General features: G+C 45.6%; 1 protein-coding gene across 1 annotated transcript in view; it reads left to right on the top strand.

Moving 5' to 3' along the window:
* The window catches only part of ITGA8 (integrin subunit alpha 8), an 88,657-nt gene that overhangs the window by 60,946 nt on the left and 11,517 nt on the right, over positions 1-16,194 (top strand). Inside the window, exons 23-28 of the mRNA XM_054385146.1 lie at positions 2,824-2,903; positions 5,545-5,625; positions 8,470-8,575; positions 9,015-9,173; positions 12,144-12,269; positions 15,642-15,755. Of these exons, the coding sequence (XP_054241121.1) occupies positions 2,824-2,903; positions 5,545-5,625; positions 8,470-8,575; positions 9,015-9,173; positions 12,144-12,269; positions 15,642-15,755 (666 nt within the window). The remainder of the gene's footprint in view (positions 1-2,823; positions 2,904-5,544; positions 5,626-8,469; positions 8,576-9,014; positions 9,174-12,143; positions 12,270-15,641; positions 15,756-16,194) is intronic.

Raw genomic sequence — 16,194 nt, 5'->3', positions numbered from 1 at the left:
TAAGCCTTAGGATGTTAACTGCAGTGGGTTGCAGAGTTGTCTGGCATGTCACACTTTCTGAATGCATCATTGTCACCAACTCTGGGGGATCTCTGACCTGTTGAAACTCTGTGACCTTACGCTTATTTACTGGCCACAAAATTAATTCACCTTTTTCACATCTTTATAGATAAAAAAAAAAAAAAAAAGAGAAATAGATTAAAAGGTAAGTAAGAATATAAAAGGAAATGGGAAAGGAAAACACAGTACCTCATGGCCCAGACTGCAGACTAAATGCCTGTGACACCTTCTCATTGGCACAGAAATGGGTCAGGCTGGCAAGCTTCCTAACACCTCTTCAGTGGCCTGAGCAAGGCAGGTGCAAGTTTTGTTAGAAATTCTGGTGGAGTAACCTCTGCTATGAGGACAGGCTGAGGGAGCTGGGGTTGTTCAGCCTGCAGAAGAGAAGGCTCCAGGGACACCTAATAGCAGCCTGCCAGTACCTGAAGGGGGCTACAAGAAGGCTGCAGAGGGACTCTTTGCAAAGGCCTGCAGGGACAGGGCGAGGGGCAATGGTTTGAAATGAGAGCAGAGCAGATTTAGATTGGATGTGAGGAGCAACTTTTGCACTATGAGGGTGCTGGAACACTGCAACAGGTTGCCCAGGGAGGTGGTTGAGGCCTCATGACTAGAGATCAGGGTCAGGCTGGAGAAGGCTCTGAGCAAGCTGCTGTAGTGAAGGATGTCCCTGCTGAGTGCAGGGGGATTGGACTGGATGACTTTTGGAGGTCCCTTCCAGTCCAATAGATTCTATGATTCTATGCTTCCTAGCAGTGTCAAGGAGTACTTGGCATTAACAAAGTCATAGCACCATATGAAGGCAACATCTGGAGCTTGTTAGACTCCTACAGTAGGAGTGGTTTTCAATATTAAGTGTAGGATTAAGCCTCAGGGGTATAATAGATCATCAAAACTGCAATTCACATCTGCCCTGTCTGAGGAAAATGTTATCTTTGGTTCATCAAGTCTTTGATCTGCTCTAAATGGAAACAAATTTATACAGGCTGATTAGTAAAAACAGTGTAAAAACTGAAATCCTGGACCTTTTGATCTCAGAGGTTAACAAAGTTGTTGCATTTTCAAAAGTTGTTCAAATCAGCTCTAAAAAACAGTCTCAGAAGTAGCCTGCATCCCTATTCCAAGCTGTTCAGGTTCTGTTTGATTTAACGAGCATTATCTTTTCATCTGCAAGATTCTACTTCCAAAAAGAAAGGTTATCTGTAACTATGATATTCAACTGATCAGAATTCAGACCTGAACTTAGCACTCCTTCTATGATGACACATTGCTCCCAGCAGAAGACAACTCAAAGAAGTCATTGGACCATGTCAGTGAAGTCTTTTCCCACAGATGGATGCAGCTGCAGCACTGCAAGTGGGGAAAGGAGGAGGATGGAATAGAGATGTTTAACAAATAGCACTTGGCAAAAAGGATTTGCTTAAACATCTGAAATGGCACCCACAGAGGAAAAGGCCTCCTCTGGATGTAGGTCCCAAACATCAAACTCTGCATTGTTGTGTCTGTCCTGTTGCTGACAATGCTGTTCCAAGTACGTAAAGGAGAGAATGACAAGCAGACAACTCTTTCTGCTTCCCCATAACCTGATCAGGCCCTGGCAGAGATGACGGAGTGAGGTCCTCATTTCCTAGTGCCTTTTGATGAGTTTCTCAGGCAGATGGTTTCTCCAGATGGAGGCTATGACTCTCAGTAGCCATCCTGTCTAGAAGCATGAAAGCACAGGGTGCAGATCATCTCCTACAGCTGAGCAAGCGGGGAGGGAGAGAGGAGTGAGACCTTGGACAAGGTTGCAGGCTGTAGACTTTTCTGCCAGTTTCAAAGCAAAATTCATGTTACAAATTACCAATGTTCACACACCTGCACTTGAAATGATCAATTAATTTAATGATCAGTAGTTTAAACAGTGGAATACAATTGTATTCATTTAGCATGGAGGGCAGATGGCATCTCCCCCTGCTCCAATGCCAGTCACATACTGGGATTGTCAATATGTCCAACAAGAGTGTGGCAGGGAGGCCACCAATTGTTTCTTCTTTAGTTAGCCCTGCAGTTCTGAGTTGCTGTGCTTTACTCCATGCCCCTCCTGCAGTGCACCTGCAAATTCTCAGAGGGAGGAGGCAAGGTCTGCATAGGTCCAAGGAGTCACGAGAGGAACCCCTATCTCCTTCAATTTTGGGACCCTCTGTGGTCACACACTGCAGGCTGTGGCAAATTGAACTGCAAATCTAACTCTGAATTGGTACTGCTATGAACTGAACTGCCATGAAAAAACTCAACCCAAGTCAAACTAAGAGATCAAGCTGCTGATAATTTAGCCTTTAGAAGAAAACCAAGTGAGCAGTCAGCTCCACAGCACCTAAAGCATGCAGCTCACATCATAGTCACAAAGACAAAACCCTGGAGACCTTAACAAAGGCAGGCATGGATGGAGGCAGGGATGAGGGTGCCAGACAGCTGTTATTGTCCTCTGGCTTGGCAGAGGAAAGCAGAGAGTGTCTGGATGAGGAAGGACCCACCACTGTGTTCTTGGGAGTGTGCTTCTCTGTTCCTCTTGGTCCGTCCTCTGTCCAGCCAAGTTTCCCATCTGGTGTCATGCAGAGGGAGGGTGGTGTTGTTTCCTGACCCAATTAGCTGATGTTGTTGCATGCTGATGTTAAAGACCAGCAGTGTCCTGTAGCAGCCTGTGAAATGCAGGGTTGCACAGTGCTGCTTGCACCCTTCAGATCAGCCACTGTCAGTAACCTGCTGCTTTGTTTCCTTTCTCAGTTCTCCACAGGCATCCGATTTTCTGTTCAGCACTTTGAAAATGCAGATTTCAGCATCAATTTTGAGCTGCAGATAAAAAGGTTAGAGATTTTGTCAAGAGCATGGGGATTTAAGTTTTGCATTCCTGTTGCTGTCTGAGGTTTAATTTATAAGAAGGTAACTCTAACTTTCCAGTGTCAGTAAGTATTTCATGGGCTTGCCTGAGGCAGCTTTCTTCTGGAGTATTTGTGAAGCAGGACCCTCGTTAGCAAAGTCAGTCTGAGTTTAGATTCTAAGGATTTTAGTCAGGTTCACTGATCTTGGTCATTCTAGAGATTTGCCAAAGCTGCATTTTGTTTTCCACTTGAGAATTAAGCAGTGATTCCCTTTGTAACAGAGCTCTGTGTTGAGAAACACGTCATGCTCTGAAGAAAAAAAAAAAGGCTTGTACATCTTCATGATGATTTAGAAAGTAGGAGGGGAGCAGTTAAAAATCTGCTCAACAGCTTTACTGGCACGAAGAGAGAAAGCTTTCAGTTTGATGCAGGTGAACCTCTGTCCCTTTTTCATTAGTTTCCTCCACATTTGTGGGGTTGCAATGCTACTGCTGCTGGATCTTCTGCTCTCTGTTGAGCAGTGCTTTCTTCACAGGAACAAGACATCCCAGGGCAGGCTGGGTTTGGGTAGCAGAAGAAACAAACCTGGGTGGAACTCACTGGAGTTCCTGATGGGGCCCTCTCTGCCCCACACACAGTGACTTAATTGTTAATGTCTGGCCTTTAATGAGGGCCTTGATCATGTTCACTGTGGTAAATAACTGAGACATTTAAAATGTTTAAGTCATGTTTCCCTAACGTAACCCTGGAAGGAGGGGACTTGCAGACACTCAGGAAGGGCACAGCAACACTGCAGGAGACAATGAGGTGCCTGCTTAGGCATCAGCCCTCTGCCATGTGCCTGGCTGGGAGGCCTGGAAGTCATGCAGACCTAGGCGTGGGCTCCTCCAGGGAGAGAGGGAAGACAGATCATCTGGTTTGGTCCCCTGTCCATACCACTGCTAGGTCACTAATGCAAGCAATAAATGAGTGTCAGAGGCTGTTGCTGCTCTTTTCATGCTGGGCAGCTGGGTGGGTTCAGAGCTTTTTAAGTTACTAGATCTTTTGGGTAATAAGAGTTGAGGGTAGGCCACTTTGGTAGCAAAAGTGACAATGCTTTAGTGAGGAGTAGCTCTGAACATCATGAGATAGCACCATCTCATGCTTCCTCCATGAGTCTGCCTCACTAAACTGTAAACTGAGGAAGTCTCTTGGGCTGCCAAGAAGGGCAGTTTCCACACACAGGCATCAGAATGTTGAAGAGCACCCAGCTACTTAACACAGAAAGTAAAACATGGTGCACAGGTGATACACTCTGCAGCTAAAGCCCCTGTTCTGTAGATTCCTTCTCAAGCAACACCACAGTTTGTGCATTTCTGTGTCCCTAGGGACAGGTAAAACAACCTTAAAGGAAAAGAGAAACAGAAATTTGCGTACTCAAAGCAGTGGCTCTAGAGGATTACAGCAAAAGTTCAGATGCTGTTTGAGGGGAATCAGCAGCAGTTTACAAACAAATTCGAGCTGCTCCTAATTGTAGCAAATCTGTACCCAGGAATCCTGGATCAAAGCAGCCTTGCCCTTTACTCCTTGGTATCTGGGAGTGCTGGTTCTGAGGGTTTCCATTTGACTGATGCTCCCCAGATGTGATAACAGTGAACTGGGACAGTTCTCCATGAAGCAAGGAAGTGCTTCCACACTTGCTTGGGAAAAAAAACCTCAAAATTCAGTACTATTAATTCCATAATTAAGCTAATTCTAAGACTGTAATTACTTATTTTCACCATCTAGATGAATTTGAACCTGCAAACATTGCTTTATCTAAGTGGGCTGTGATCTTCTGAAGTAAGATAAACCACCTTTATTACTAAGGATTTGTGATAAGGGTGGTGGAACATTGCAACAGGTTGCCCAGGGAGGTGGTTGAGGCCCCATGTCTGGAGATACTCAAGGTCAGGCTTCACAGGGCTCTGGGCAACCTGATCTAGTTGAGGATGCTCCTGCCTCCAGAGGGAATTGGACTGGATGACCTTTGGAGGTCCCTTCCAACCCAAGCCATTCTATGAAAGGCAATAAAATGAGTGGGAGCACCAGGCTTTAACTAGAGGGATCTGCTTCTACTACTAAGTGCTATTAGGAGTGTAAACACTCTCTGGAAAGGGGAGGGGAGGAAATTAGAAAGTTAAAGAAGCAGTTTATTGTGGTTCTTTTTGTTCAAAGCCTCTGTCATGCAGAAGTCACAAGTTTAGGGAGTCCTAAAAGCAAGTTTTCTTCTAAGAAAGCTTATCTTGTTCATGGACACTGCCTTCCTCCAGCACATGGAGCACCCTTGTGTGCTGCTAAGATGCTCTTTCCTCTACAGAGAGCCAGACTGAAGGGAGATTACTTGCTATTCTCAGCTAAATAATTGTGTGCCATCATATTCCTACACAAGAAGCTTAAATTGATGATATTATTAAATATGTGATGAGCTCAAATTGTATCAAACAGAAATCCCAGTGTCCTACAGGACTGAGGAGTGGCAATAGCAAGCCCATGCCGTGATACCTCCAGTGGCATTGTGTGGTCCTTGTGCTGTTGAGTGCTGTGTCTGCAACCATCTAGAGTTATGCCAAACAGTTTTTTTAACCCTTGGACTTATGTTTTCCAGTTCTAACAAGATCAATCCCACCAGCAATTTAGTTAACCTCCACATCAACATCAGTGCTATGGCTCAAGTACTGCTCAGGGGGTAAGTATTTTACCATTTCAGTTCTGAATGGTAGCTGGGCTTTGCATCAATCTTTCCACCTCTCATGATCCCATGTAGTCAATCTTTTGCTATATGGTGATCCTAAACTCCATATCCACCAAGAACACCTGAGAATTCCCAAGGAGTCTCAGGCCTACAAGCCTTGCAGGCTGGAGCTGCTGCAAGCCTGCCTGCATGGACCCCAGTCAATGTGCAAAGGCAGCACACCCTGGAATGCCACACTGCAGTAACACCAGTCAGAGCCAGCACTGTGTTTGGGCATTCCAGTGCTGTGTGGGTGTTGATTATGCAACCACTTAGGCACTTCCTTCTGAATGCAAAAGCAGAACCTGCTGCTTTTATGAGCAGAGTGCTGAAACACATGATGGCAAAGCACATGCTGATGGAGAGCAGAGGGAGACCTGCGGAGAGAGGATGAATAAGGAATGAGCTCTGACAAGGACTTAGCCAAATGCTGCTGTGGGGCTCTTACATTTCCATCTGCAGTAGGTGCCTGTCCACTGGCACAGAGATACCAAAACTAAACAAGCACAGGATGTGATCAGAGGGGATTCTTTCCAGCTCTGCTTGCAGATGCAGCTTGGGTTTGGAAACTGTAAAAAGCAATGAGGTGATAAGAATCTCAATGCCTTGTAAATGCCTGCAACTGGACGCCTGTCCTGGCATCCTGGAGGAAGTCAGCAGGGTGTTCTTTTAAAGGAAATAACTGCCCCAGATGCTTTTTGTCTGGAATCTTAGATTTCCTATATCTCCTCCACCTACAGCTCTGGACCTTAACCATTCTCAGCTCTGCCAGGGGATAGCAAGACATGCACAGCCCAGCCTAGGACAGGACCTGGCTGATGCCAGAGGGGTAAACCTCTCTGTGATGCACCTCAAGAGGCTGCCTGAAGTGTAGACAAATGCATTTATTCCTGCTTTTATGGATTTATAAAAATCCATGTATTGCTAGCACTTCTGAGACCATGCTTTGACTACTTAGTGCCAGCAGAGTCCATCACAGAAGTTCTCTTTTCTGCTCTAATCTTCAGTCTAAATCAGGAAGATTTTTTAAGCCTTTTTTATTACATTTTGTGGTTTCCAGATTGAAAAGATTAACTTAAGGCTGGAGTTAGGTGGAAGAAAGAGGACTGCCACTCAAAGACTGCTAGATATCAATGGGTTTATTTCTGAGAAGGAGCATATTGAGCAAGAGCAGAAATGAGAGTGCTAGTACCTTTGCTGTAGTTAGTGCTGATCTAGGGAAATGAGCTGAAGAGGAAGAGAGGGGAAAATACAAGATGAGGGGGAAGGTAACACAGAAAAAGTAGAGGCTGAGGAAAGGAGAATCAAAGGGGTTAGGTGGTGGACTGAAACTGACTGAGAAAATGTTGGGAGCTAGCAACTGCCAGCTATTGCCATGCACAGCCAGGCTAGGGGCTGGCTGGAGTTTCAGTGCAGCAGTGAGATGATGATGAGGGCAGACACAGGTTTGTCACTCAGGGCTGCTTCTAGTGCTGTGGGTTCTGATTCTCATCACTTTGACAGAAAAATCTTACAAACCTTTTGGATTCTTTGCAAACTTGTTGGAAACCTTTTGCCTCCATCATGTTCTTTCTGTGCCATAGGGGGGTTGTTTCTAAGGAAAAGTTCTGCAGCAGGTAAGCAGACACCAGAAAATAACCAAAAGATCCTCAGTTCTCAAAAAGAGAGTGCAAGAGGGGCTTGAGCTGCTGCTCACGTGCTAAGAAATGCTTAATACAGAGGAATTGCTTCACTAAATGACTTCCTTTCCTCTTGAGTCTTTTTCTAGTTAGCCATAGCCTGCCTGTACAAAGGAAAGGCCCCAGATGCTCTGTTGACAGACTGTGCTAATTACTCAGAGATGCTCCAAGGGAACTGTTTGCTCACCATTTCCTAGATACAAATAAGAGAGGCTGTGTCCACGTTTAGCCTGGAAAAATGTCTTGCAGTGTTTTGCCTGCTGCTCTGCACTGAGCTGCATGAAGTGGGGCTGGGATCACTGTCCCTTTTACAGAGGAAAATCAGGGGCTCTCAAGCTGTGTGTGCACACAGGCAGCTTGCACAGGGCAGCCATGCAAATGCTGCCTCCCTCAGAAAGGAAGAAGCCTTCAGTATCCTTTTGAAAAGAAACTTAAGAGAACTCCTTAGGTAGCTCAATGAGCAGTTGCTCTGAGTACAGAGATTTGATGATTCTGCTTGTCTTTGTGTCTATAAAAGTGTAAGAGCTTTGTAGTTGTGTTTGTAATTTCCTACTGCTGAAGGAGCAGGAGAGAAAGGAGAGTTTCAGGAAGGAAGCAATTTTGACTGGAAGGATTTGCAGCTGGCAGAATTCTTCTGGTAGAGTACATAGAAGCATTTTCTGCAGATCTTGCTTTATCTTATTTTTCAGTGCTCTTGGTCATCTTAAAGTGTAGGGGGAAAAAAATCCTTGTCTAATAAAGCATTCAAATGTCAAAAATATCCTCAGCTAAACACAAAATAAAATTGACAAAGGAGATGATTTCTGTTAAATTTGAGCTAATTTTGCTACTTTCATGCCAGCAGCAAAAGTCCTGCAAATAATTAAATTCTGTTAAAAGAGATGTTCCTACATACTTCATAATCATCTTACTGAATGGCTGCATTTCCCCCTGGCACTTTGCAGTTCTGGGTCATAGGAAACAAGGACCATCCACAGGAAAGGCTGTGGGGTCTGGGTGGTACACTGTGGAAGCAATGTCTTGTTCACCTCACCTAATGGTTGGTCTTACTCTGAGTTTAAAAGTCATGCAACTGGTCACTGCTAACAGTGGATGGTTTAACCTGGTTTATTTCTTGCAGTGTTTCTCACCCCCCGACAATTATTTTACCACTTCACAACTGGGAACCCACAGAGGAACCTACAAAAGAGGAAGAAGTTGGCCCTTTAGTAGAACACATCTATGAGGTAAAAGTGATTCATGTTTCCTCAGGGCCTCATGCTGCTCCCATTGCATTCATGATGACTTTGGTGCCTTTATCTGCAACTAAACATATCCACAAGTGTAAATATTCTGGCTTTATGGAATCACAGAATGGGTTGGGTTGGAAGACACCTTCAAGATCATCCAGTTAAAGACCCCCAGCCATGGGCAGGGACACCTCCCACCAGCCCAGCTCGTTAAAGGCCTCATCCAACCTGGCCTTGAATACCTCCAGGGAGGGGGCATCCACAACCTCCCTGGGCAACCTGTTCCAGAGTCTCACCACCCAAATTTAATCTGGAATTCCCATCCCCATTCCCTGTCTGTGTTAGTGGAGGAGACACCAGTTCATGCTAGGGGGATGGTGTTGCTGGGGTTTGTTGTCCCCTGCTTTGGGAAGCACTGATGATGTCTGTTTGGCAGCTGCACAACATGGGCCCCAGTGCCATCAACCACACAGCTCTCCAAGTCGGGTGGCCTGCGGCCAGTCGAGAAGAATCTCTGCTCTATATTCTTCACATTCAGACCCATGGGCCCCTGCACTGCCAGACCAGCTCTCCTCTTAACACCATGCAAATCAAGGTGAGTGAGCCCCTTTTATTTCCATCCCTGCCTGCATTCTGATGGATGTCTTCTGCCTTATACATACTTTTTTGTCCTAATGCTGGATACCCTCATGAAAAGTCCCTCTCCAGCCTTCCTGTAGGCTATTAGAAGGCAGCTCTAAGGAGCCCCTGGAGCCTTGTCTTCTCTAGGCTGAGCAATCCCAGCTTCCTCAGCCTGTCCTCCTAGCAGAGACATTCTAGCCCTTGGATCATCTTTGTGGCCTCCTCTGGACTCACTCCAACTTCTCTGTGTCCTTATCCTGGGGACACCAGAACTGGAGGCAGGATTGCTGAATTTCTTGTCTCTAAAAGAGTTTCCTTTGTGCTTTGTTGTTTCTTCCACAGAGATCAATCAATCATGGAAGGACTTATTTAGGGTCTTTCCTATTTTGTACCATCTTTCTCTGAAGGCAGTAAGGGACGTGGAAGGACAATAGAGTTATGAATTAGGAGTTAAGAGGAGCAAAAGCACTGATCAAAAATGTGGAACAAATTCCCTAGTGCACTAGGATGCTTCAACCTATGAAGGAGGCAACTGTGCACAAACATGATCTGCAAGATCAGAAGTGATGGGAAGAGTGTGGGTGGGGACTGCTCCCTGGTTGTTCCTGCACTGGAATGCCGTGTGTCACTGCACAGGAACTGGAGTATCAGATGAAGCCTGTTAGAGCCAGATTCAAAACAAGCAAAAGGAAGTGGTGGTTGGTGATGGCAGGTATTAAATGTCTGCAACTTGTTGCCAAAGGAAGTAGTCAAGGTTAAAAGTTCATGTGGTTTGAAGAGGAAACTGGACAAACCTGCAAAAGAGAAGTCCAGTAAAGGTTAATAAATGAAAAAAAAAAAACCCTCCTTGTAGGTCAGGAAGCTGCTGATTTGAAGATATCTGGAAGCTGCAAGTTACTAGGAGAGGTTGTTGCAGATGCAAGAAGTGTTCTCAGCCTCCTTCCACAACTCTAAAGGCAGTGCTGATGGGAAAAGGCTCAGCTAGATGGACTTCTGGCCTGAGCTGCTGTTCCTGGTCAGCTGAGGCTTCTTTTCCTAGACTGATGGCAAAAAGTGGTTTCATGGAGCCTGTGCCAATACATAACAGAGGTATAGGCAGTGGTTTCCAAGTAGTGGACAGTACAGGCAGTCACAAAGGGAATGTTCTTGATAGCTGAGCTCTGTGGTACCATGAGTGGGGCATCTGGAGGGAAAGTGGTGACACAGCAGCTAAAATCCACCAGATGGGTGAGGTACATTCACTTAGGTGACCGCAGGAGCTAACCCCTTCCCGGGGCAGTGTCTCCTCGTGCTGCAGGGACAGTGTTGCTGTGTCCAAGTCCTGGTCTGTAGACAAAATAATACCATTGATAGCTCTTGTGTGACAGCCTTTACACAGAGGCCTCTTCCAGAATTGCTGGCTAGGAGAAGAGGGAAGCTAAACCAGGTTTTGAAATGAGAAGTGAAGAACTGGAGATGCGCTCAAGGTGCCAAGGCTCAAGAGAAGGCATAAATGAAGGATAAATGAACATCCAGGCCACTGGAGGGATTCTGCTTCTGACTTGTTGCAGGACACATGTATGTTTTCTCTCAATCACAGCACAGTGGGTTTGGACCTTTGCTGTAATCATTCACTGCTGAAGATGCTGACACTCTGGGATCTATGGAAAAAAACAAAACAAAACAAACAAGTATCAAATGGATCTCCATTTGTGTCAGTTGTCCTTATAGATTGAGGGCTTCAGAGGCATGTCATTACAGTGTAGTTTTTCTCATTTGTCATCATTTAAGAAGCCTGGTGAAAGAGTCCTGGAAGGAGAATCCCCAACTGTTAGCACATTGGGAGGGAGAGATTTACTGGCTACTTAACTGTTCCCTTGCTGCAAAAAACAATGTTAACCTCATCAAGCAACAGACCCCCAAAAAAGGATTCTTACTTTTGCTGGAAAGGTTTTCATCAGTTAATAACTTATGGTGTTTCCTACTTTGTGGGATGCTTTTGACTGAAGATCTCAGACAATATCAAAACAGTTCCTTCTTCAGCCTGATTATTTTAATCAGATAATTAGAATCAGAAATTGTACAGATCACAGCATTAGGATGTGGAAGGGTTTGTGAGTGTGCAGCAGTTCTCTTCCCTGTAGTGCTGTAGCTTTGCTTGCAGTTGCAAACATTTTCTTTAGGAGTTTGTTTAAGGTGTTTTGTGTTCAGAGGTTAAAAGGAGATAATAAAATGGATCTGATGCAGCTCTTTGCAATTTGAGGCCCCTAAGGAATACTCTTGGCTGTGCCTGGGTGAGTTCCTGCTGAGATCTTGCTGCAGGCTTCCACGTATCTTTGATTGTGGTTTTACATGCTTGGATTGTCAAGAATCAGCATTGATCTATTTGGGTTCCCAGGTGTTCTCTGAGTCTTCTTGGAAGAAGCCATAAATGCTCTGTGTAGAAATTAAAGACGAGCTGCCAACCACACAAACAAGTTTTAAACAGAGAGGAAAAAGCTGTGAAGATAAAGCTGGAGAGAATTCTGCATCTTCAGAGCAAACTGTTGCATTAGACAAAGCTGAGTTGTTTCCTAAAGAAACCTGTGACAGATAATGAGCACAAGTTGTGTTGCTAGAATTCAGATTTCTTTTCTTCTTCCTTTTGCTTTCTGAAGCTGGTAAAATCATTGGATCTCAGTATGCAGATTCTGCTCCGGACTGAGGAACAGATTTCTGTGCAGCAGCTTTGAATTTATCCTGCAACAGAGATCAGAACCTGACCTCACAAAATGAAATAGAGCAATGAAACTGACACCAGTAAAAATTGTAATTCCTATAAGTGGGCAATGTCTTGCTGTGTTGTCACTCATCCTGCTCCTGGCTGAGGACAGCACATCTGATGACCTCTGAGAGAGGAGCAGCTCTGCTGGAGTCAGCGTGTGGGGATGTCATTGCTGTTCTCTCTCATTTCTTCTCTTTGCAGTTTGCTGTTCCACAAGACACTCCTGAGCTGGCTGCTTTTTTGTATAATTCCACCCTTTCCCATGACATCAGGAGAAGGGATGTGGCAGTGGCAGAAGCACACAGGAGGAACTCTGCAAAAATCCTGGTGAGCTGTCTGAGAGCTGGACCCTGGGGCCATGCATGGGGTGTGTGGTGGTAGCTGTCAGTCTGGCTGCAGCTTATTTACAGACCAAGGCATTTTTAACATCTCAGTTAAAAATATCATTACATCTCACCATGCCACAAGGGATTGTTTTTGTGTGGCAGATTTCTGCATGAAAGACCAGATTCCTGGCTGTTTGCAGACAGGCTTCTGTGCTTGTTCTGTGGCACCCTTAGCACAGGGAATTTTAGCACAGCTTTAGGGAATAGGCTCCTCTTCCATCAGCTACATTTCAGGTTCTGACTTCTGAAAGGCAGGCCTCTCCTTCCTAACTTAACTCCCAGCATCCTGGTTCTTCCTTAAGGAGTAGCTCACACTTCAAATGAACACTTTCCTCTAAATTACCAGTTCTGAGGTACAGACACTTGAGAGTGTGTTTGCTGTCCCCAGGAAGCACTGCCATACTCATCCCTTTGCAGCCCCCCAAACAAGGAGATGGGACAGGGCACTGCATTTTTAACCCTCTGGGCAGTCCTGGAGCAAGAGCAAAGTTCTCTCTCCCAGGAAACAGTTCTGGGCAGTCAGTCTGGTACCTGAGTTTTGGACTTGGCTGCTTTTTCGGAGCATTGGAGTTTTTCTGTCCCTGCATTCAGTGCCCCATCTTCAGCACGCATCAGCTCTGCAGGTGCCAGCTTCCCATGCCCAGAGGCCCTGCTCAGGCTGGGTGACCTCCAGCTCAACGCTGGGAGATGCAGGCAGAGCTCTCTGCCCATTTTTATGCACCTTGGGCAGAGTGCCTTTCATACTGCCCAGCTCCTTGATAAGTTGTTCACTGCCAGCTCATGACTGAATTCCTTGACATCCCTGGGATTTGGGAGGAATAAAAGAACCTTGCAGACCTCTGTGTTCTGGAGTAATAGAGTAATGATGCTGCTTCTGAAAGTTATCTTGGCCATTTTGGTAACAGGAAGACAGATTCTGCAGATAATGAAACCCATGGTGTTGATAAGGACAAAGCCACACGTGAACCCATCTTAAACAGGAATCCCTGCTCCCTCCTCTGTAATTCTTTCATCAGCCTAATACCCTGGGAGGAATCTGATTCCACTGGGGCTGAAGGAAAGATGTCTGGGCTTTGGAAGGCACACCAATCAATGCTATAGAATCATGGAATCATAGAATGGTTTGGGTTGGAAGGGACCTCCAAAGGTCATCCAGTCCAACCCCCATACACTTAGCAGGGACATCCTCCACTAGAGCAGCTTGCTCAGAGCCTTGGCCAGCCTCACCTTGAATGGATATTCAAGGATGAGGTCTCAACCACCTCCCTGGGCAACCTGTTGCGGTGTTCCAGCACTCTCATGGTAGAGTTGAGTTACTTTCCTTTTCATCAAAGATTTTCACAGAGAGGAGAAATGTTCTGAGAACATCTTCATCTGTTTATAGTGTTTATTAAACATTTGGGTTCTCTTCCATCACTTCTAGTGTTACAGTGTCCTGAAAAGGAGCATAGGCTAACTGCATGGCTAAAGAAACCAGAAATATGTCTTCAACTCCTAGAATGACAGCCAAAAGTAGCCCTTTTCTTTTCTTTTTTTTCTTTTTTTATACTAATTATTTGTTTTGTTAATCTGTGGTTTTGGCCACGAGGATTAATGAAAACAGTTCTCCCCCTTCCTGCAAGATAAATGAATCTGCTTGGAGGATGTTTAAATACAAAATGCCAAATAAACAGATAGTTTGAAATATTCCTTTCAAAAAAACAAACAAACAAAAGAAAAAAAAAAAAAGGCTTGTAGCTGCAAGTTCCAGGGTTTGCAGTTTCCTGTTTAGGCTAATGGGGAGAACAGTGGCTAAGCAGAGTGCTTCTGCTGAACTTGTGAGCAGGCAGAGGTGTGTGGAGGAAGCTGTCTGTGAAGATGCAGTGTTCACAGAGTCACAGATTTCACTGGGTTGGAAGGGACCCTCAAAGCTCATTTTGTCCAACCCCCCTGCAGTTAGCAGGGGCATCTCCAAACAAATCAGGCTGCTCAGGGCCACACAAAGTCTGAGCTTTAATGTCTCCAGGGATGGGGCCTCAACCACATCCCTGGGCAAGCTGGGCAACTTTGCCTAGCTTTATCCTGGCCTTTGGGACTGCACAGGGAAGCAGAACAGCTGGAACTTAGAGTACTTCCCTCTTTTGGCTTTTCCTTCTGGATGCTGATGGACCCAACAGCGAGGGTGTGACAGCAGTGATAGGGAGGCAGGATTCTTTCGTAGGGCATTTTGGATTGGAAGGGACCTTCAAGATTGCATTGGATTGGAAGAGACCCCCAAACGCCACCCTGTCCAATCCCCCCTGGAGAGTGTTTCCAGAGCCCTTACACACATCATTATCTCGTGTTCTGATGGGCTTTGGTAGTGCAGCCATCCTCTCTCTGCTGAGGGAATGTGCTTGTGAAAACCTAGCTCTGCCACAGGACCTTCTGCCACCAGTGTCCACAAAGCATCTGTAAGGGAGGGATTCTGTACTTGATTAAAAAATAGGAACCAGTTAAACCTCAGCCTTGCTCCTGAGGGGGCCCCAAACTGTTCAGGTAAAACTCATTTGTGTATACAAACCTCCTCAATTTTTACACACACGTTTAATTGGCTTTCTATTAGATCTTTCTTCCTTTCTGCACCTCAACCAACTACATCATTTCTGTGGTTACCCCATGAGACTCTGCTAGTTCCCTTCAGTGGCTTCCAGGCAGCTTCTAACCATTTCTGTGGCATGCTTCTGGCAGCCTTTAGGTGGTTTTGAGTTGCATTGCTTGGCTTTTGTCTTCAACCCTGTGTGAGAGCCAGGATCACTGCTCATCAGGATCATTTCATGGCCAAGGAGTTTCAAGTAGAGCAACTAATGCATCTCAGCAAATGTTCTGGCTGCTATCACATAAACATCAGGAACGAAACCAGGAAAAGCAGAAGAGGGGAAAGATTTAGGAACATAAATAAAGAATCAGGCTTGGAGAACAGCAAAAAAAAAAAGTGTTGAAATCACAAAGTGACTGCTAAATAAAAACAAAGTATGTGCTGCAAAGGGCTGATGAGTACCTGGGCATTTTAAGAGTTCTTCAGAGCAGATAGAGTTGAAAAGGACTACTTTTACTTTCATGACCACAGGTAGGTGTTTGTATTGATTGGTGGTGCAAAGAGAGTCCCCCCCCTTGCTCTGCAGTCCTTGCAGTGACACCTGGAGTATCTCTTATGTGCACTAGGTGAAATCACCAATTCCAGACTCCTTAGCTCTTGAAGGGAAATTGATTTGTTTTGCTAATTGATGGCATTTGAAAATGGTTGTGTGCATTTTTAAAGCAGGGGTGTGGTTTCCCTCTATGTCGCACACAGAACTGTACGAACGTGAAGTGCCTCCAGATCTCCTGCACTGTGGGACAGCTGGAAAGAGGGAAGAGCGCAGCTCTCAAAATCAGGTCCCGGCTGTGGGCCCAAACATTCTTGGAGGTAATGCACACAAAAAAAATTCTCTTCCTGTGCACAAGTTCTCCTGCCCCTCTACTCTGCCCTGGTGAGGCTGCATCTGGAATATTGTGTCCACTTCTGGGCCCCTCAGTTCAAGAAGGACCTCAGGGAACTGCTTGAGAGAGTCCAGCGCAGCGCAGAGCCACAAAGATGCTGAAGGCAGTGGAACATCTTCCTGTGAGGACAGGCTGAGGGAGCTGAGGCTCTCTAGCTTGGAGCAGAGGAGCCTGAGGGGTGACCACATTCATGGTGATAAAGATGTGCAGGGCAGGAGTCAGGCTCTGCTCAGTGATGTCCAATGATAGGACAAGGGGCAATGGGTGCAAGCTGGAGCAGAGGAAGTTCCATGGGAACAGAAGGGAAAACCTTTTTCACTGTGAGGGTGCCAGAGCCCTGGAGCAGGCTGACCAGAGAGATTGTG

This window comes from Indicator indicator, chromosome 11, assembly GCF_027791375.1.
Source record: "Indicator indicator isolate 239-I01 chromosome 11, UM_Iind_1.1, whole genome shotgun sequence".
Taxonomy (NCBI): Eukaryota; Metazoa; Chordata; class Aves; order Piciformes; family Indicatoridae; genus Indicator; species Indicator indicator.
Note: the sequence above shows the minus strand (reverse complement) of the source record. Positions and strands in the feature narration are given on the sequence as shown.